Below are 19651 nucleotides of genomic sequence, written 5' to 3'. Positions count from 1 at the left end.
AAACATGTTTCCTAATAATCCAAACTGATTTAAAATAAATTAAGAATATCTTCATCTAGATGACCTGATGTAAAGTTAATGCAGAGTTTTCATTGGTTGTGATTTAGCTGTATGTAGTCAGATTATTGTCACAATTAATGCAGCTAGAAGTTTAACAACCATCACTACCTGAGTACAGGAGGATTCAACATTTATCACATTTTGTGTATTTCAACTAGTGTCTGTAAACTTTCTGTTACTTAAAGATATGTTAAAGTTATTCAAAGCTTGAATTACATGAAAATGTCAGATAGTATGGATGATGGTGGAGTGCATACTGGTGCATTACTTATTTCTTTATTTTGTCATTATTAAAGCATGTATGGAAGGTACAAATAAATATACTTTCATCCATTAATGTGGGAATTAATCCAATAAGAGCATTTAAATGTTTGAAAACAAATTAGAATGTTGTTTGATGGCTCTATTATCAGATGTTTCAGAGTCTCAAAAAGCAGAAGTAATAGTGAGGAGGTTTTTGTCACAGTGTAAATCACTGTGATACGTACTCATCAACAGAGGTGTCCCATGTTTTACAGTAATAGACTGCTGAGTCTCCCTCCTCCACATTGTTGATGGTCAAACGATAATCTGATGTTGACTGATGAGTGGATGTGAACTTTGGAGAGGAGAAACCAGAGCCATATCTCACAGAGCTCCAACCGTGATAAAACCACAGTACAATCTGAGGAACTCCTCCAGGAGTCTGTTTATACCACCAAGCATTATGATTAGTAACAGTCCCCAGGTTACAGTCCATGGTGACTGTCTCTCCTTTCGTCACCGCCACAACAGGAGGCTTCTGTGTCACCACCGTCACACCACTCACACCTGGAAACAACAAGATGACACGGAGTCAAGAGAAACACACAGACTGATGAATCCAACATGAGGTCAAAGCTGCAGTAAGTCAGCCTCCTTACATGTTAGAGCAGTGATGAGAGTGCAGAGGGTCCCCAGCATGTTGTCAGTGTGTGCTGAGAACGGCCTTGTAACCTGGAAAGTGAGCTAACTGCTGACAGATTAGAGGGTTTGGAGGATGAGGAGAGGAGGTGCTGGAGGAGCAATTTAATACAACACTGAAACTGAGAGGGACTGACAGGAGGAGGAGCTTTGCTTCAATCTGCATAGTTTCTCACATGTGTTGCTCAGTTATCTTCTGTGGAGGGAAATGTCTTCAATTCATCCATTAAAGTCAGTGTAGATGACAACTTTTATTTACAAGATACTATGAAGTCATGAAGTCTAAAAACCTGCAATTTATTTTTTTATTTCTTAGTATTTTGGGTTCCTAATGAATGAGATTTATGTATGAAATCTTTAATATATTTTGCATCATTTCGCAGGTTTTTCGTACGTCAACAACAGACATCTGCTGCAGGATATAAACTTTGGCTCTGCACACACACATAAGAAGTAAACAGTCATTGATTGAGCAGATGTTAATAATGAAACTATCAGTTTGTTTCCAGTCAGAGACAGTTCCCTCTGATGTTACAGAGAGGTGACACTTGACCTCTTCATTTACATGCAGCTATAAATAAGGAGAGGAGGCCTGCAGGTGCATCCTGTGAAGGAAGAGAGGAAGGAGTAGAGAGGTGATGCTTCACTGACGGAGGATGAAAACTCAGTTTCAGTTGCTCATTTTATCTGATTTTTTTAACGTCTCAACTACTTCAAGCAACTAAAACCAGTTAAATTAATAATAATCTCTCTGTTGTGTTTTTATTGCAAATTAACTTCTAATAATAACCTAGCTTTCTGAATTTAAATATACATATTCATCTGTGAATTAAAAATAAACATGTTTGTTATCTTTGTGTCCTGGACTAACTGTAATTATCAGTGAGATGAACATCAGGAGAAGAATAAAATCTAGTGAAGTTAATGTAACATTAGAAATTATGTTTTTTGATGAGTACAAATAAATACAAACACTTTTTTGTTCACAGGTTTTTTTTTTGTATTTTTATTGAATAATTCTTGAAAAAAGCATAATTTTGCAAAGCTGATACAACACCTCCACCTAACGGTCACAACATGTATTACAAGCATGTAGACACGTCTCTTCTACCATGTGAAGCTTGTGATGAGCAAACAGCACAAACAGTAAAGAAGCAGATGTTAAATGGTCATTGTGCTCCTCTACTATTGTTCAGTGGGACAGTCTGACTTCTTGATGTTTTTCTCTGAAGTCTGGGAGCCCAAAGACACTTTACATGTGTAAACCTGATCCGTGTTCCAGTCTGACGTCTGGACGGCCAGATAGCTGCTGATTTGGAAAGTGTTGTCTGGTTGCTGAACAGCGGTGCTGGTAGAGATCCCACTGCTCACTGGACTCCCACCAGACAACCAGCTCACATCTGCAAAAGGCCCAGACTGACTGGACAGACAGACCAGAGAGGCTTTGTTGGACTGGAGCTCAGCACTGGACGGAGGGAAGACTGTCAGGACAGGAGGAGGGAAGCTGGAGCCTGAAAATACATGGAGCACTTTCATCAGATAACTAGGAATCACATCATTAATACAAAGCAGGACAGTAACACATTAGTTCATTAGTTGTGTCGACAATTTAACAAACACACTGAAGAATTAAAACATTTTAAATCAGCAAAAACATTTAGAGATCATCACCTAAATATGAGCAGTGTTCCTCTTTAAAACATAAACAATCTATCAATCACTAACATAGAAATATTTTGATTAATTCAGTAGAATATTTATGTTGGAAACTGTCATAAAGTCACTTTCTGTGTTATAAAAAAGTGGTATTTAAACTCTTATATGATTATTTAAAGCATTGTGATAAATTAAAGTATATCTGTAGTAGTAGTTTTGTGGTGTCTATAACGCAAAAAATCTCATTTCAAACAGCCACAATAATATTCAGGTAAAATCTGAATTATGCATAAACTTTAGAAGATTAGTAAACCAACATTACAAGAACAGTTTGGTATTGATATGACAATGTAAAATACTCTTGACTATTTAACATGGAGTTTTATAATGTTAAAATAAACAAGAAAAATATTGTAAATGTTGTCCAACTGTTAAAAATCCTTATCCACTAAAAAACTTTTGAGTATTTGTCAAAAATATTTAAAATATTGTGATCAGTAGCAGATCTTTCCTTTGTCTTCAAACACACAGCCTGGTATCAAAGCAGATGTTAAAAAGTCAATCTATTATTCACCAAACAACATGTTGAATATTTTAAACAACTAGCAACAGATACATTGATTATTTTCTCTTAATATGTATCAGAAACATAAAATCCATCCTGTTTTATGATCACTTAAAAAGTACTTACTTGTCACAGTCAGCTTGGTGCCTGGTCCGAATACCACAGTGATTCAGTTTGTATACATGGCCGTACAAAAACCTCCTGACTCTCACTAATGAGGGGAGTGGAACTGAAACATCCTGTTGAGACCAACTTTCACTGTCAACGTCTCATTCACTTCATCAGTCTACTTTCATTACAAAACACTGCTGGACTTGTTTCAAACTCTCTTGTCTCTTTAGACGACTTTGTTCAATATATGTCCTGGTTTTGATCAGATTTACTGATTTGATTCATTTTATTTTGCTCAAAATTCATAGAAGCTGCGGTGAGTTTCTCACTGAGGTTTTTGTCACAGTGTGAATCACTGTGATACAGCTGCAGAGGCAGAGTCATCCCATGTCTGACAGTAATAGTCAGCAGAGTCTCCTGCCTCTGTCCGCTTTATGATGAACTGATAATCTATGTTTGATGTGGATTTAGAGTTGAATCGGTCTGAAGAGAATCCTGATCCAAAGCTGGGTGAACTTTGACTATGGTGAAATCTGAGAACATACTGAGGAGCTCCACCAGGAACCTGTTTATACCATCTGACATAATTACTATCATCTCTCTGGATGTTGCAGTTGAGAACAGCCTGTTGTCCTGTAGAAACTGTGTGGACAGCAGGCGTCTGAGTCACCACTATCACTGCATCAACATCTGTCAACACACAGAGAAAAAGACGTGAGTGAAAGGTTTCTGTGTGGAAATCTGGGCTGTAAAAGGAAAGAGAAGAAGATCTTACATGTTAGAGCAGTGATGAGAGTGCAGAGGATCCCCAGCATGTTGTCAGTGTGTGGTGTAAACGTCCCTCACTGTCCAGCTGAGAGGTGAGCAGGGTTGGAGTGAGAGGAGAAGAGAGACTGAAGCTTGTAAAGACACTGAGGAGAGGAGACGTGGAGGAGGAGGAGGAGGAGGGGGAGAATGAGGATCAGGAGGAGGAGGAGTGTCAACACTTGACTCAGTTTTCACTCATAATTCAACATCATGTATGTGGGTTTCACATTAAATCATTTCTTCTTAATCAGCATATATTTGGTAATTTGTATTCCTTATAAAAATGTATCTGAAAAATGTATTTGATTGCCGTTGATGATTTTTGGCCTGAGATGAATCTGCAATTGTTATATCAGATTTAAATCTGGAATTAATTTCTATTTTTCCATGTTATTATTAATCACATAAACCACAGGATTAACACATGGTCATTGTTTTATAAGTTTGTGTTATAAAGTTTTAACTAAGTTGTATATTTTATAGGTAAACAGAACTATAGAGTGTAAAAGTTTACTTCTCACCTCAGTGTTTTTATTCTTCTAAATATTCCTCATTAATCCAAATTACTCTGACTAAAACTATCAAAAACTATTCAAAAATGTCTTTATCCCCCACAGCAACCACTAGCTTTTTTTTAATGCTTGTTTTGGTGTCTGCATTATAATGATTTTATTGTTATTATTATTATTTTAAATATATATGTATGTGTGTGTGTGGGTGTGTATATATATATATTGATTTTTTTTATTATTATTTATTATTATTTTCTTTTCTCTATTTATTTGTTTTTCCTTCTTTGTGATTGCTTAATGTAATTCCATGTTTAAGTTGTCAAATTGTCCATGTGTACCACACTATCTCAATCACAAAGAGGATAGGAGGGGTTAGGAAATATGGGTTTAGCATAACATTGTTGAAAATGAGTAAAATACCAGTCCCGTTATATTTGTACTGTTGTACTATACCTTTTGTGCCAATACAAATTTGAACATAAAAATGTTTTTATCTACATGTCCTATATTATCTTGTGTTTTAGCTGCACATTAATGAACTTTTTTGACATCTAAATGCTTTTATTGGATTCCTACATACATTTTAAAGCTATATCTTAAATTGCGCTTTGCAAACATGTTTAATTAATGAAAAATAAATTTAAGCAAAGCACCAGTAAATATACTCAACAGTCATTCCTGATATCTGAGTCTGACGTATAAAACAGACTTTAAATGCTGCTGTGTGTTGCCATATAACATGTTTTAGACATCGAAGGTTTACAGAAGCTGTTCTGAATACCCCAAATGTGATGAATACTTTTGAGATACACAGATGTAGATGAAATAAATCTGACAGTAATCTAACGGCATTAATCATTTTTCATGAAGCAGATACAGAGTGTTGTTTGATGGCTCTATTATCAGATGTGTCAGAGTCTCAAAAAGCAGAAGTAATAGTGAGGAGGTTTTTGTCACAGTGTAAATCACTGTGATACGTGCTCATTAACAGAGCTGTCCCATGTCTGACAGTAATAGATTGCTGAGTCTCCCTCTTCCACATTGTTGATGATCAAACGATAATCTGATGTTGACTGATGATTAGACGTGAATTTGGGAGAGGAGAAACCAGAGCCATATGTTGGAGAACTGCTGCTGTGATGAAAGTACAGTACAAACTGAGGAACTCCTCCAGGAGTCTGTTTATACCAGCGAGCAGCACTGCCAGTAACAGTCCCCAGGTTACAGTCCATGGTGGCTGTCTCTCCTTTCCTAACCGTCAAAACAGGAGGCTTCTGTGTCACCACCGTCACACCACTCACACCTGGAAACAACAAGATGACACAAAGTCAAGAGAAACACACAGACTGATGAATCCAACATGAGGTCAAAGCTGCAGTAAGTCAGCCTCCTTACATGTTAGAGCAGTGATGAGAGTGCAGAGGGTCCCCAGCATGTTGTCAGTGTGTGGTATAAACGTCCCTCACTGTCCAGCTGAGAGGTGAGCAGGGTTGGAGTGAGAGGAGAAGAGAGACTGAAGCTAATAAAGACACTGAGGAGAGGAGACGTGGAGGAGGAGGAGGAGGAGGAGGAGGAGTTTCAACCCACAGATAAACTAAATAGTGTTTGTGGTTTCACATTGTGTCATTGAATCATTTCACATTAATAATATCATATTTCATAATGAGCAGTCGGTGTTTGTAAGTCTGCTGATGTCCTTTGCGTGAGTATTATTGCCTCCAGTCAGACTGATTTCCTGATTAAATCTCCATTTTAATTAATCTTCAAATAATCCAATAAATCACATCATCACTGTATCGGTTCATCTTCATCTTTTATTGTTGTACATGAAGTAAACAGTGTTCTATAATATCTCTGTTTCTTCACACGTCTACATTTTTTATACCACCAAACAAACATGTTTCCTAATAATCCAAACTGATTTAAAATAAATTAAGAATATCTTCATCTAGATGACCTGATGTAAAGTTAATGCAGAGTTTTCATTGGTTGTGATTTAGCTGTATGTAGTCAGATTATTGTCACAATTAATGCAGCTAGAAGTGTAACAACCATCACTACCTGAGTACAGGAGGATTCAACATTTATCACATTTTGTGTATTTCAACTAGTGTCTGTAAACTTTCTGTTACTTAAAGATATGTTAAAGTTATTCAAAGCTTGAATTACATGAAAATGTCAGATAGTATGGATGATGGTGGAGTACTGGTGCATTACTTATTTCTTTATTTTCTCATCATTAAAGCATGTATGTAAGGTACAAATAAATATACTGTCATTGATTAATGTGGGAATTAATCCAATAAGAGCATTTAAATGTTTGAAAACAAATAAGAGTGTTGTTTGATGGCTCTATTATCAGATGTTTCAGAGTCTCAAAAAGCAGAAGTAATAGTGAGGAGGTTTTTGTCACAGTGTAAATCACTGTGATACAGCTGCTGAGGCAGAGGTATCCCATGTCTGACAGTAATAGACTGCTGAGTCTCCCTCCTCCACATTGTTGATGGTCAAACGATAATCTGATGTTGACTGATGAGTGGATGTGAACTTTGGAGAGGAGAAACCAGAGCCATATCTCACAGAGCTCCAACCGTGATAAAAGCTCAGTACAAACTGAGGAACTCCTCCAGGAGTCTGTTTATACCAGCGAGCCGGATAGTTAGTAACAGTCCCCAGGTTACAGTCCATGGTGACTGTCTCTCCTTTCCTCACCGTCACAACAGGAGGCTTCTGTGTCACCACCGTCACACCACTCACACCTGGAAACAACAAGATGACACGGAGTCAAGAGAAACACACAGACTGATGAATCCAACACGAGGTCAAAGCTGCAGTAAGTCATTCTCCTTACATGTTAGAGCAGTGATGAGAGTGCAGAGGGTCCCCAGCATGTTGTCAGTGTGTGATGAGAACGGCCTTGTAACCTGGAAAGTGAGCTCACTGCTGACAGATTAGAGGGTTTGGAGGATGAGGAGAGGAGGTGCTGGAGGAGCAATTTAATACAACACTGAAACTGAGAGGGACTGACAGGAGGAGGAGCTTTGCTTCAATCTGCATGGTTTCTCACATGTGTTGCTCTATTATCTTCTGTGGAGGGAAATGTCTTTAATTTATCCATTAAAGTCAGTGTAGTTGACAACTTTAATATACAAAATACCATGATGTCATTATGTCAAAGAAGCCTGCAGTTTATATGGATTTCTTAGTATTTTCAGTTCCTAATGAATGAGACTTATGTATGAAAGTTTTAATATATTTTGCATCATTTTGCAGGTTTTTCGTACGTCAAAAACAGACATCTGCTGCAGGATATAAACTTTGGCTCTGCACACACACATAAGAAGTAAACTGTCATTGATTGAGCAGATGTTAATAATGAAACTATCAGTGTGTTTCCAGTCAGAGACAGTTCCCTCTGATGTTACAGAGAGCTGACACTTGACCTCTTCATTTACATGCAGCTATAAATAAGGAGAGGAGGCCTGCAGGTGCATCCTGGGAAGGAAGAGAGGAAGGAGTAGAGAGGTGATGCTTCACTGACGGAGGATGAAAACTCAGTTTCAGTTGCTCATTTTATCAGATTTTTCTAACGTCTTAACTACTGCAAGCAACTAAAACCAGTTAAATTAATATTAATCTCTCTGTTGTGATTTTATTGCAAATTAATTTCTAATAACAACGTAGCTTTCTGAATTTATATATACACATTCAAGTTAGAATTAAAAAGAAATATGTGTGTTATCTTTGTGTCCTGGACTGACTGTAATTATCAGTATGATGAACATCAAGAGAAGAATAAAATCTAGTGAAGTTAATGTAACATTAGAAATTATGTTTTCATGAGTACAAATAAATACAAACACTTTTTTGTTCACAGTTTTTTTTTGTATTTTTATTGAATAATTCTTGAAAAAAGCATCATTTTGCAAAGCTGATACAACACCTCCACCTAACGGTCACAACATGTATTACAAGCATGCAGACACGTCTTTTCTACCATGTGAAGCTTGTGATGAGCAAACAGCACAAACAGTAAAGAAGCAGATGTTAAATGGTCATTGTGCTCCTCTACTATTGTTCAGTGGGACAGTCTGACTTCTTGATGTTTTTCTCTGAAGTCTGGGAGCCCAAAGACACTTTACATGTGTAAACCTGATCCGTGTTCCAGTCTGACGTCTGGACGGCCAGATAGCTGCTGATTTGGAAAGTCTGGTCTGGTTGCTGAACAGCGGTGCTGGTAGAGATCCCACTGCTCACTGGACTCCCACCAGACAACCAGCTCACATCTGCAAAAGGCCCAGACTGACTGGACAGACAGACCAGAGAGGCTTTGTTGGACTGGAGCTCAGCACTGGACGGAGGGAAGACTGTCAGGACAGGAGGAGGGAAGCTGGAGCCTGAAAATACATGGAGCACTTTCATCAGATAACTAGGAATCACATCATTAATACAAAGCAGGACAGTAACACATTAGTTCATTAGTTGTGTTGACAATTTAACAAACACGCTGAAGAATTAACACATTTTAAATCAGCAGAAACATTTAGAAATCATCACCTAAATATGAGCAGTGTTCATCTTTAAAACATAAACAATCTATCAACCACTAACATAGAAATATTTTGATTAATTCAGTAGAATATTTATGTTGGAAACTGTCATAAAGTCACTTTCTGTGTCATAAAAAAAGTGGTATTTAAACTCTCATATGATTATTTAAAGCATTGTGATGAATTAAAGTATATCTGTAGTAATAGTTTAGTGGTGTCTATAACACAAAAAATCTCATTTCAAACAGCCACAATAATATTCAGGTAAAATCTGAATTATCCCTAAACTTTAGAAGATTAGTAAACCAACATTACAAGTACAGTTTGGTATTGATATCACAATGTAAAATACTCTTGACTATTTAACATGGAGTTTTATGATGTTAAAATAAACAAGAAAATTCTTCTAAATGTTGTCCAACTGTTAAAAATCCTCAGCCGCTAAAAAACTTTTTAATTTGTAAAAGACATTTAAAATATTGTGATCAGTAGCAGATCTTTCCTTTGCCTTCAAACACACAGCCTGGTATCAAAGCAGATGTTAAAAAGTCAATCTATTATTCACCAAACAACATGTTGAATATTCTAAACAATTAGCAACAGATACATTGATTATTTTCTCTTAATATGTATCAGAAACATAAAATCCATCCTGTTTTATGATCAGTTAAAAAGTACTTACTTGTCACAGTCAGCTTGGTGCCTGGTCCGAATACCACAGTGATTCAGTTTGTATACATGGCCGTACAAAAACCTCCTGACTCTCACTAATGAGGGGAGTGGAACTGAAACATCCTGTTGAGACCAACTTTCACTGTCAACGTCTCATTCACTTCATCAGTCTGCTTTTATTACAAAACACTGCTGGGCTTGTATCAAACACTCTTGGCTCTTTAGACGACTTTGTTCAATATCCGTCCTTGTTTTGATCAGATTTACTGATTTGATTCATTTGATTTTGCTCAAAATTGATAGAAGCTGTGATGAGTTTCTCACTGAGGTTTTTGTCACAGTGTGAATCACTGTGATACAGCTGCAGAGGCAGAGTCATCCCATGTCTGACAGTAATAGACAGCAGAGTCTCCTGCCTCTGTCTGCTTTATGATGAACTGAAAATCTATGTTTGATGAGGATTTAGAGTTGAATCGGTTTGAAGAGAATCCTGATCCAAAGTCGGGTGAACTGGCTGAATGGTAAAATCTGAGAACATACTGAGGAGCTTCACCAGGAACCTGTTTATGCCAACTGACATAATTGTTGTAATGTTTCTGGATGTTGCAGTTGAGAACAGCCTGTTGTCCTGTAGAAACTGTGTGGACAGCAGGCGTCTGAGTCAGAACTATCACTGCATCAACATCTGTCAACACACAGAGAAAAAGACATGAGTGAAAGGTTTCTGTGTGGAAATCTAGGCTGTAAAAGGAAAGAGAAGAAGATCTTACATGTTAGAGCAGTGATGAGAGTGCAGAGGGTCCCCAGCATGTTGTCAGTGTGTGGTGTAAACGTCCCTCACTGTCCAGCTGAGAGGTGAGCAGGGTTGGAGTGAGAGGAGAAGAGAGACTGAAGCTAATAAAGACACTGAGGAGAGGAGACATGGAGGAGGAGGAGGAGGAGGAGGAGGAGGACTTTCAACCCACAGATAAACTAAATAGTGTTTGTGGTTTCACATTGTGTCATTGAATCATTTTACATTAATAATATCATATTTCATAATGAGCAGTTGGTGTTTCTAAGTCTGCTGATGTCCTTTGCGTGAGTATTATTGCCTCCAGTCAGACTGATTTCCTGATTAAATCTCCATTTTAATTCATCTTCAAATAATCCAATAAATCACATCATCACTGTATCGGTTCATCTTCATCTTTTATTGTTGAATGTGAAGTAAACTGTGTTCTATAATATCTCTGTGTCTTCACACGTCTACATTTTTTATACCACCAAACAAACATGTTTCCTAATAATCCAAACTGATTTAACATAAATTAAGAATATCTTCATCTAGATGACCTGATGTAAAGTTAAAGCAGAGTTTTTAATTGGTTGTTTTTTAGCTGAACATAAATCAATTCTGTTTTTGAGGATTAATGTAGTCAGATTACTGTCACAATCGCTGCAGCTAGAAGTGTAACATCCATCACTACCTGAGTACAGGAGGGTTCAACATTTATCACATTTTGTGTATTTCAACTAGTGTCTGTAAACTTTCTATTACTTAAAGATATGTTAAAGTTATTCAAAGCTTGAATTACATGAAAATGTCAGATATTATGGATGATGGTGGAGTGCATTTACTGGTGCATTATTTATTTCTTTATTTTTTCATCATTAAAGCATGTATGGAAGATACAAATAAATATACTGTATTGATTAATGTGGGAAATAATCGGATAAGAGCATTTAAATGTTTGAAAACAAATTAGAGTGTTGTTTGATGGCTCTATTATCAGATGTTTCAGAGTCTCAAAAAGCAGAAGTAATAGTGAGGAGGTTTTTGTCACAGTGTAAATCACTGTGATACAGCTGCAGAGGCAGAGTCATCCCATGTCTGACAGTAATACACAGCAGAGTCTCCTGCCTCTGTCCGCTTTATGATGAACTGAAAATCTATGTTTGATGAGGATTTAGAGTTGAATCGGTCTGAAGAGAATCCTGATCCAAAGCTGAGTGAACTGTCATGATGGCGAAATCTGAGAACATACTGAGGAGCTTCACCAGGAACCTGTTTATACCATCGGACATAATTGCTGTAATGTTTCTGGATGTTACAGTTGAGAACAGCCTGTTGTCCTGTAGAAAATGTGTGGACAGCAGGCGTCTGAGTCAGCACTATCACTGCATCAACATCTGTCAACATACAGAGAAAATGACATGAGTCAAAGGTTTCTGTTTGGAAATCTGGGCTGTAAAAGTAAAGAGAACAAGATCTTACATGTTAGAGCAGTGATGAGAGTGCAGAGGATCCCCAGCATGTTGTCAGTGTGTGGTGTAAACGTCCCTCACTGTCCAGCTGAGAGGTGAGCAGGGTTGGAGTGAGAGGAGAAGAGAGACTGAAGCTTATAAAGACACTGAGGAGAGGAGACGTGGAGGAGGAGGAGGAAGAGGAGTGTCAATACTTGACTCAGTTTTCACTCATAAATCAACTGCATCATGTATGTGGGTTTCACATCAGACACTTTTTCATAATTTCTGTTGTTAACAATCATGTCTCCAATAACTTTCCTTCTTTACTCATTGTTGCCAAATACAATGATTTCTGTCTAGTCTTTATTTAATTGAAGTACATTTAATTGCATCCAGCTATTTACTTTCTCTAAGCATTGATAGAGTGAATCTAAAGGACCGTAGTCACTTGGTTAAAGAGCTTTGTAAATCAGAGTGTCGTCTGCGTAGCTGAGATAGGAAACGTTATCATCATGTATGATTAGACCTACAGGGATGCATGTACAGGTTGAATAACAACGGCTCAAGAATCGAACCCTGTTGGACTCCACATGTCATGATGATTGCTCGTATTTATAATCACTCTATCTCTGGTATTTTACAGTAAGCAGTATATATAATAAGCAGGGTGTAGAGTTGACTTTATTTCATCATCTCGTCACCCTTTCAAATGATTTGCTCTCACTGAAGTAGCATGCTCTATATTAATTGAGACTCCTGTGTTTCATCTTGTGGAAACACATCATGAATCACTAAATCTATGTGACATATTGCCAGATTAATGCAGCATTTGTTTGTGTTTTAGCTGCTCATAACTTTTTGTTGTTGTAACTTTGGGCTTCCAGATGACCTTTTGACCTGTTCATGAAGAGGGAACTAGTAGATGACTATTTAATATCAAAAAGTGTTTGTGTGACAATCTTCACTACCTGTGCACCAATTAATTTACATCAATTAAGAAATTCTTGAATTCAGAACAGCAAATGAGAATCTTCTGTATACTTTCTTTAACTGCAAGAGACATTCATATTTACTGTTTCAACATTTTAATAGATCATAACTTTTGTTTCAGTGGCTAACATTTACTAGTGAGCATATTATCTGTTTCAGTGATAAAGTGTGTACACATGGCATACTGTATATAACTACCATAGGAACCATAAATCCCCCCCTGATGTCTCACTCTCTCATTCGTTCATTCTGCCTGGTTTTCCATGTCACTAACTGTCTTGTTGTTTCAGAACCAGCCACTCCCACCTGCCCTCTGATCACCGCTTTCCAGTCAGTTTCCCACCTGACCTGCTCCTCCCACTCACTCACCTGTTTCTCATTCCCCTGATTACCACTGTAGAGTATAAACAGGCCCATTTAATCCTCTGTCTGATTGTCTTTTGCACTAAGATTATATTTACACTTACCTGTCTGATGCCTGCCTGATTTGGGTTTCTGTCTGTTCTGTGTCACTCAGTGTTTCACCAGGAAAGATCAGAAGATATATGTGAGAATCCAAAAAAGTTTGAGAATATATTTTAAATGTGTGAGTGGGGAAGAAAAACAGAAAGCATTGGCTGTTGGCTTCCCTCCCAGTCCAGATGTGTCAGCAGTTCAAAAAGCAGAAGTAATAGTGAGGAGGTTTTTGTCACAGTGTAAATCACTGTGATACGTACTCAGTAACAGAGGTGTCCCATGTAGCACAGTAATAGACTGCTGAGTCTCCTTCCTCCACATTGTTGATGATCAAACGATAATCTGATGTTGACTGATGAGTAGATGTGAACTTTGGAGAGGAGAAACCAGAGCCATAATATACAGAGCTATAACTGTGATGAAACCTCAGTATATACTGAGGAACTCCTCCAGGAGTCTGTTTATACCAGATAACCTGATAGTTAGTAACAGTCCCCAGGTTACAGTCCATGGTGGCTGTCTCTCCTTTCCTCACCGTCACGACAGGAGGTTTCTGTGTCACCACCGTCACACCACTCACACCTGGAAACAACAAAATGACACGGAGTCAAGAGAAACACACAGCCTGATGAATCCAACATGAGGTCAAAGCTGCAGTAAGTCATTCTCCTTACATGTTAGAGCAGTGATGAGAGTGCAGAGGGTCCCCAGCATGTTGTCAGTGTGTGGTGAGAACGGCCTTGTAACCTGGAAAGTGAGCTAACTGCTGACAGATTAGAGGGTTTGGAGGATGAGGAGAGGAGGTGCTGGAGGAGCAATTTAATATAACACTGAAACTGAGAGGGACTGACAGGAGGAGCAGCTTTGCTTAAATCTGCATAGTTTCTCACATGTGTTGCTCTATTATCTTCTGTGGAGGGAAATGTCTTTAATTTATCCATTAAAGTCAGTGTAGTTGACAACTTTAGTATACAAAATACCATGATGTCATTATGTCAAAGAAGCCTGCAATTTATATGTATTTCTTAGTATTTTGGGTTCCTAATGAATGGGATTCATGTATGAAAGTTTTAATATATTTTGCATCATTTTGCAGGTTTTTCGTACGTCAACAACAGACATCTGCTGCAGGATATAAACTTTGGCTCTGCACACACACATAAGAAGTAAACAGTCATTGATTGAGCAGATGTTAATAATGAAACTATCAGTGTGTTTCCAGTCAGAGGCAGTTCCCTCTGATGTTACAGAGAGCTGACACTTGACCTCTTCATTTACATAAAGCTATAAATAAGGAGAGGAGGCCTGCAGGTGCATCCTGGGAAGGAAGAGAGGGAGGAGTAGAGAGGTGATGCTTCACTGACGGAGGATGAAAACTCAGTTTCAGTTGCTCATTTTATCTGATTTTTTTAACTTCTCAACTACTGCAAGCAACTAAAACCAGTTAAATTAATATTAATCACTTTGTGTTGTATTTTATTGCAAATTAACATTAATAATATATATATACACATTCAACTAAGAATTAAAAATAAACATGTCTGTTATCTTTGTGTCCTGGACTAACTGTAATTATCAGTGAGATGAACATCAGGAGAAGAATAAAATCTAGTGAAGTTAATGTAACTTTATAAATTATGTTTTCATGAGTACAAATAAATACAAACACTTTTTTGTTCACAGTTTTTTTTGTATTTTTATTGAATAATTCTTGAAAAAAGCATCATTTTGCAAAGCTGATACAACACCTCCACCTAACGGTCACAACATGTATTACAAGCATGCAGACACGTCTTTTCTACCATGTGAAGCTTGTGATGAGCAAACAGCACAAACAGTAAAGAAGCAGATGTTAAATGGTCATTGTGCTCCTCTACTATTGTTCAGTGGGACAGTCTGACTTCTTGATGTTTTTCTCTGAAGTCTGGGAGCCCAAAGACACTTTACATGTGTAAACCTGATCCGTGTTCCAGTCTGACGTCTGGACGGCCAGATAGCTGCTGATTTGGAAAGTCTGGTCTGGTTGCTGAACAGCGGTGCTGGTAGAGATCCCACTGCTCACTGGACTCCCACCAGACAACCAGCTCACATCTGCAAAAGGCACAGACTGACTGGACAGACAGACCAGAGAGGCTTTGTTGGACTGGAGCTCAGCACTGGACGGAGGGAAGACTGTCAGGACAGGAGGAGAGAAGCTGGAGCCTGAAAATACATGGAGCACTTTCATCAGATAACTAGGAATCACATCATTAATACAAAGCAGGACAGTAACACATTAGTTCATTAGTTGTGATGACAATTTAACAAACACGCTGAAGAATTAAAACATTTTAAATCAGCAAAAACATTTAGAAATCATCACCTAAATATGAGCAGTGTTCCTCTTTAAATCATCAACAATCTATCAACCACTAACATAGAAATATTTTGATTAATTCAGTAGAATATTTATGTTGGAAACTGTCATAAAGTCACTTTCTGTGTTATAAAAAAGTGGTATTTAAACTCTCATATGATTATTTAAAGCATTGTGATGAATTAAAGTATATCTCTAGTAGTAGTTTTGTGGTGTCTATAACACAAAAAAATCTAATTTCAAACAGCCACAATAATATTCAGGTAAAATCTGAATTATCCATAAACTTTAGAAGATTAGTAAACCAACATTACAAGTACAGTTTGGTATTGATATCACAATGTAAAATTCTCTTGACAAATTAACATGGAGTTTAAAATAAACAAGAAAATTCTTCTAAATGTTGTCCAACTGTTAAAAATCCTCAGCCGCTAAAAAACTTTTGAGTATTCGTAAAAAATATTTAAAATATTGTGATCAGTAGCAGATATTTCCTTTGTCTTCAAACACACAGCCTGGTATCAAAGCAGATGTTAAAAAGTCAATCTATTATTCACCAAACAACATGTTGAATATTTTAAACAATTAGCAACAGATACATTGATTATTTTCTCTTAATATGTATCAGAAACATAAAATCCATCCTGTTTTATGATCAGTTAAAAAGTACTTACTTGTCACAGTCAGCTTGGTGCCTGGTCCGAATACCACAGTGATTCAGTTTGTATACATGGCCGTACAAAAACCTCCTGACTCTCACTAATGAGGGGAGTGGAACTGAAACATCCTGTTGAGACCAACTTTCACTGTCAACGTCTCGTTCACTTCATCAGTCTGCTTTTATTACAAAACACTGCTGGGCTTGTTTCAAACTCTCTTGTCTCTTTAGACGACTTTGTTCAGTATCCGTCCTTGTTTTCATCAGATTTACTGATTTGATTCATTTTATTTTGCTCAAAATTCATAGAAGCTGCAGTGAGTTTCTCACTGAGGTTTTTGTCACAGTGTGAATCACTGTGATACAGCTGCATAGCCAGAGCTAGTCCATGTCTCACAGTAATAGACAGCAGAGTCTCCTGCCTCTGTCCGCTTTATGATGAACTGATAATCTATGTTTGATGATGATTTAGAGTTGAATCGGTCTGAAGAGAATCCTGATCCAAAGCTGGGTGAACTGGCTGAATGGTAGAATCTGAGAACAAACTGAGGAGCTTCACCAGGAACCTGTTTATACCAACTGACATAATTTTCATCTGTCTGAACGTTGCAGTTGAGAACAGCCTGTTGTCCTGTAGAAACTGTGTGGACAGCAGGCGTCTGAGTCACCACTTTAACTGCATCAACATCTGTCAACACACAGAGAAGAAGACGTGAGTGATAGGTTTCTGTGTGGAAATCTGGGCTATAAAAGGAAAGAGAAGAAGATCTTACATGTTAGAGCAGTGATGAGAGTGCAGAGGGTCCCCAGCATGTTGTCAGTGTGTGGTGTAAACGTCCCTCACTGTCCAGCTGAGAGGTGAGCAGGGTTGGAGTGAGAGGAGAAGAGAGACTGAAGCTTATAAAGACACTGAGGAGAGGAGATGTGGAGGAGGAGGAGGAGAATGAGGATCAGGAGGAGGAGGAGTGTCAACACTTGACTCTGTTTTCACTCATAATTCAACATCATGTATGTGGGTTTCACATTAAATCATTTCTTCTTAATCAGCATATATTTGGTAATTTGTATTCCTTATAAAAATGTATCTGAAAAATGTATTTGATTGCCGTTGATGATTTTTGGCCTGAGATGAATCTGCAATTGTTATATCAGATTTAAATCTGGAATTAATTTCTATTTTTCCATATTATTATTAATCGCATAAACCACAGGATTAACACATGGTCGTTGTTTTATAAGTTTGTGTTATAAAGTTTTAACTAAGTTGTATATTTTATAGGTAAACAGCATTATAGAGTGTAAAAGTTTACTTCTCACCTCAGTGTTTTTATTCTTCTAAATATTCCTCATTAATCCAAATTACTCTGACTAAAACTATCAAAAATTATTCAAAAATGTCTTTATCCCCCGCAGCAACCACCAGCTCTTTTTTAATGCTTGTTTCGGTGTCTGCATTATTATGATTTTATTGTTATTATTATTATTTTAAATATATATATGTGTGTGTGTGGGTGTGTATATATATATATTGATTTTTTTTATTATTATTTATTATTATTTTCTTTTCTCTATTTATTTGTTTTTCCTTCTTTGTGATTGCTTAATGTAATTCCATGTTTAAGTTGTCAAATTGTCCATGTGTACCACACTATCTCAATCACAAAGAGGATAGGAGGGGTTAGGAAATATGGGTTTAGCATAACATTGTTGAAAATGAGTAAAATACCAGTCCCGTTATAGTTGTACTGTTGTACTATACCTTTTGTGCCAATACAAATTTGAACATAAAAATGTTTTTATCTACATGTCCTATATTATCTTGTGTTTTAGCTGCACATTAATGAACTTTTTTGACATCTAAATGCTTTTATTGGATTCCTACATACATTTTAAAGCTATATCTTAAATTGCACTTTGCAAACATGTTTAATTAATGAAAAATAAATTTAAGCAAAGCACCAGTAAATATACTCAACAGTCATTCCTGATATCTGAGTCTGACGTATAAAACAGACTTTAAATGCTGCTGTGTGTTGCCATATAACATGTTTTAGACATCGAAGGTTTACAGAAGCTGTTCTGAATACCCAAAATGTGATAAATACTTTTGAGATACACAGATGAAGATGAAATAAATCTGACAGTAATCTAACGGCATTAATCATTTTTCATGAAGCAGACACAGAGTGTTGTTTGATGGCTCTATTATCAGATGTGTCAGAGTCTCAAAAAGCAGAAGTAATAGTGAGGAGGTTTTTGTCACAGTGTAAATCACTGTGATACGTACTCATTAACAGAGCTATCCCATGTCTGACAGTAATAGACTGCTGAGTCTCCCTCCTCCACATTGTTGATGATCAAACGATAATCTGATGTTGACTGATGATTAGACGTGAATTTGGGAGAGGAGAAACCAGAGCCATATGTTGGAGAACTGCTGCTGTGATAAAAGTACAGTACAAACTGAGGAACTCCTCCAGGAGTCTGTTTATACCAGCGAGCAGCACTGCCAGTAACAGTCCCCAGGTTACAGTCCATGGTGGCTGTCTCTCCTTTCCTCACCGCCACAACTGGAGGCTTCTGTGTCACCACCGTCACACCACTCACACCTGGAAACAACAAGATGACACAAAGTCAAGAGAAACACACAAACTGATGAATCCAACATGAGGTCAAAGCTGCCGTAAGTCAGCCTCCTTACATGTTAGAGCAGTGATGAGAGAGCAGAGGGTCCCCAGCATGTTGTCAGTGTGTGGTGTAAACGTCCCTCACTGTCCAGCTGAGAGGTGAGCAGGGTTGGAGTGAGAGGAGAAGAGAGACTGAAGCTTATAAAGACACTGAGGAAAGGAGACGTGGAGGAGGAGGAGGAGGAGGAGGAGGAGGAGGAGTTTCAACCCACAGATAAACTAAATAGTGTTTGTGGTTTCACATTGTGTCATTGAATCATTTCACATTAATAATATCATATTTCATAATGAGCAGTCGGTGTTTGTAAGTCTGCTGATGTCCTTTGCGTGAGTATTATTGCCTCCAGTCAGACTGATTTCCTGATTAAATCTCCATTTTAATTCATCTTCAAATAATCCA

The 19651-nt window shown here is 37.5% G+C and overlaps 3 protein-coding genes and 2 gene segments (V, D, J or C); all 5 read right to left on the bottom strand.

Moving 5' to 3' along the window:
- Positions 1 to 454: 454 nt before the first annotated feature.
- Positions 455 to 1087, bottom strand: LOC119502403. The segment is given in 2 exon segments: positions 455 to 870; positions 963 to 1087. Coding segments are annotated over 2 exon segments (378 nt in total).
- Positions 1088 to 1977: 890 nt separating this feature from the next.
- Positions 1978 to 6088, bottom strand: LOC119502396 (immunoglobulin lambda-1 light chain-like). 4 transcript variants are annotated; one of them, XM_037793359.1, is made up of 4 exons: positions 6049 to 6088; positions 5631 to 5956; positions 3350 to 3383; positions 1978 to 2513 (listed from the first exon to the last, which is right to left on the bottom strand). In XM_037793359.1, the coding sequence occupies exons 1-4, from the start codon at positions 6086 to 6088 to the stop codon at positions 2188 to 2190; spliced, it is 726 nt and encodes a 241-aa protein (XP_037649287.1). In that variant the 3' UTR covers positions 1978 to 2187. The 4 variants fall into 4 exon arrangements, 2 of the variants coding, with proteins under 2 accessions (XP_037649287.1, XP_037649286.1); XM_037793358.1 differs by lacking the exons at positions 5631 to 5956; positions 6049 to 6088 and adding exons at positions 3699 to 4024; positions 4110 to 4247; XR_005210057.1 differs by lacking the exons at positions 5631 to 5956; positions 6049 to 6088 and adding exons at positions 3910 to 4024; positions 4110 to 4136 and having other exon boundaries at positions 2398 to 2513; positions 3350 to 3462.
- A 986-nt stretch (positions 6089 to 7074) lies between these two features.
- LOC119501323 lies at positions 7075 to 13636 on the bottom strand. The segment is given in 3 exon segments: positions 7075 to 7412; positions 12133 to 12268; positions 13562 to 13636. Coding segments are annotated over 2 exon segments (378 nt in total).
- LOC119502397 (immunoglobulin lambda-1 light chain-like) lies at positions 8524 to 10700 on the bottom strand. The gene is made up of 4 exons (XM_037793360.1): positions 10646 to 10700; positions 10235 to 10560; positions 9886 to 9919; positions 8524 to 9050 (listed from the first exon to the last, which is right to left on the bottom strand). Exons 1-4 carry the CDS (start codon positions 10683 to 10685, stop codon positions 8725 to 8727), a joined length of 726 nt encoding a protein of 241 aa, XP_037649288.1. The 5' UTR covers positions 10686 to 10700; the 3' UTR covers positions 8524 to 8724.
- Positions 13637 to 15219: 1583 nt separating the features above from the next.
- On the bottom strand, positions 15220 to 19320 carry LOC119502409 (immunoglobulin lambda-1 light chain-like). The gene is made up of 4 exons (XM_037793367.1): positions 19266 to 19320; positions 18848 to 19173; positions 16581 to 16614; positions 15220 to 15752 (listed from the first exon to the last, which is right to left on the bottom strand). Exons 1-4 carry the CDS (start codon positions 19303 to 19305, stop codon positions 15427 to 15429), a joined length of 726 nt encoding a protein of 241 aa, XP_037649295.1. The 5' UTR covers positions 19306 to 19320; the 3' UTR covers positions 15220 to 15426.
- Between the last annotated feature and the right edge of the window lie 331 nt (positions 19321 to 19651).

This window comes from Sebastes umbrosus, chromosome 14, assembly GCF_015220745.1.
Source record: "Sebastes umbrosus isolate fSebUmb1 chromosome 14, fSebUmb1.pri, whole genome shotgun sequence".
NCBI lineage: Eukaryota > Metazoa > Chordata > Actinopteri > Perciformes > Sebastidae > Sebastes > Sebastes umbrosus.
This window is presented reverse-complemented; position numbering and strand designations above follow the sequence as displayed.

Bases quoted from the DNA above. Each gene is read 5' to 3' on its own strand.
- LOC119502396 (XM_037793359.1), bottom strand. From the start codon at position 6,088: ATGCTGGGGACCCTCTGCACTCTCATCACTGCTCTAACAT. The intron at 5,957-6,048 runs GTAAGGAGGCTG...TGTTGTTTCCAG, and splicing joins TCTCATCACTGCTCTAACAT to GTGTGAGTGGTGTGACGGTG. The intron at 3,384-5,630 runs GTATCACAGTGA...TGAATCACTGTG, and splicing joins ACAGCTCTGTTAATGAGCAC to GTATTCGGACCAGGCACCAA.
- LOC119502409 (XM_037793367.1), bottom strand. From the start codon at position 19,305: ATGCTGGGGACCCTCTGCTCTCTCATCACTGCTCTAACAT. The intron at 16,615-18,847 runs GTATCACAGTGA...TGAATCACTGTG, and splicing joins ATAGCTCTGTTAATGAGTAC to GTATTCGGACCAGGCACCAA. The intron at 15,753-16,580 runs GTAAGTACTTTT...ATGTATTTTCAG, and splicing joins CACCAAGCTGACTGTGACAA to GCTCCAGCTTCTCTCCTCCT.
- LOC119502397 (XM_037793360.1), bottom strand. From the start codon at position 10,685: ATGCTGGGGACCCTCTGCACTCTCATCACTGCTCTAACAT. The intron at 10,561-10,645 runs GTAAGATCTTCT...GTGTGTTGACAG, and splicing joins TCTCATCACTGCTCTAACAT to ATGTTGATGCAGTGATAGTT. The intron at 9,051-9,885 runs GTAAGTACTTTT...ATGTATTTTCAG, and splicing joins CACCAAGCTGACTGTGACAA to GCTCCAGCTTCCCTCCTCCT.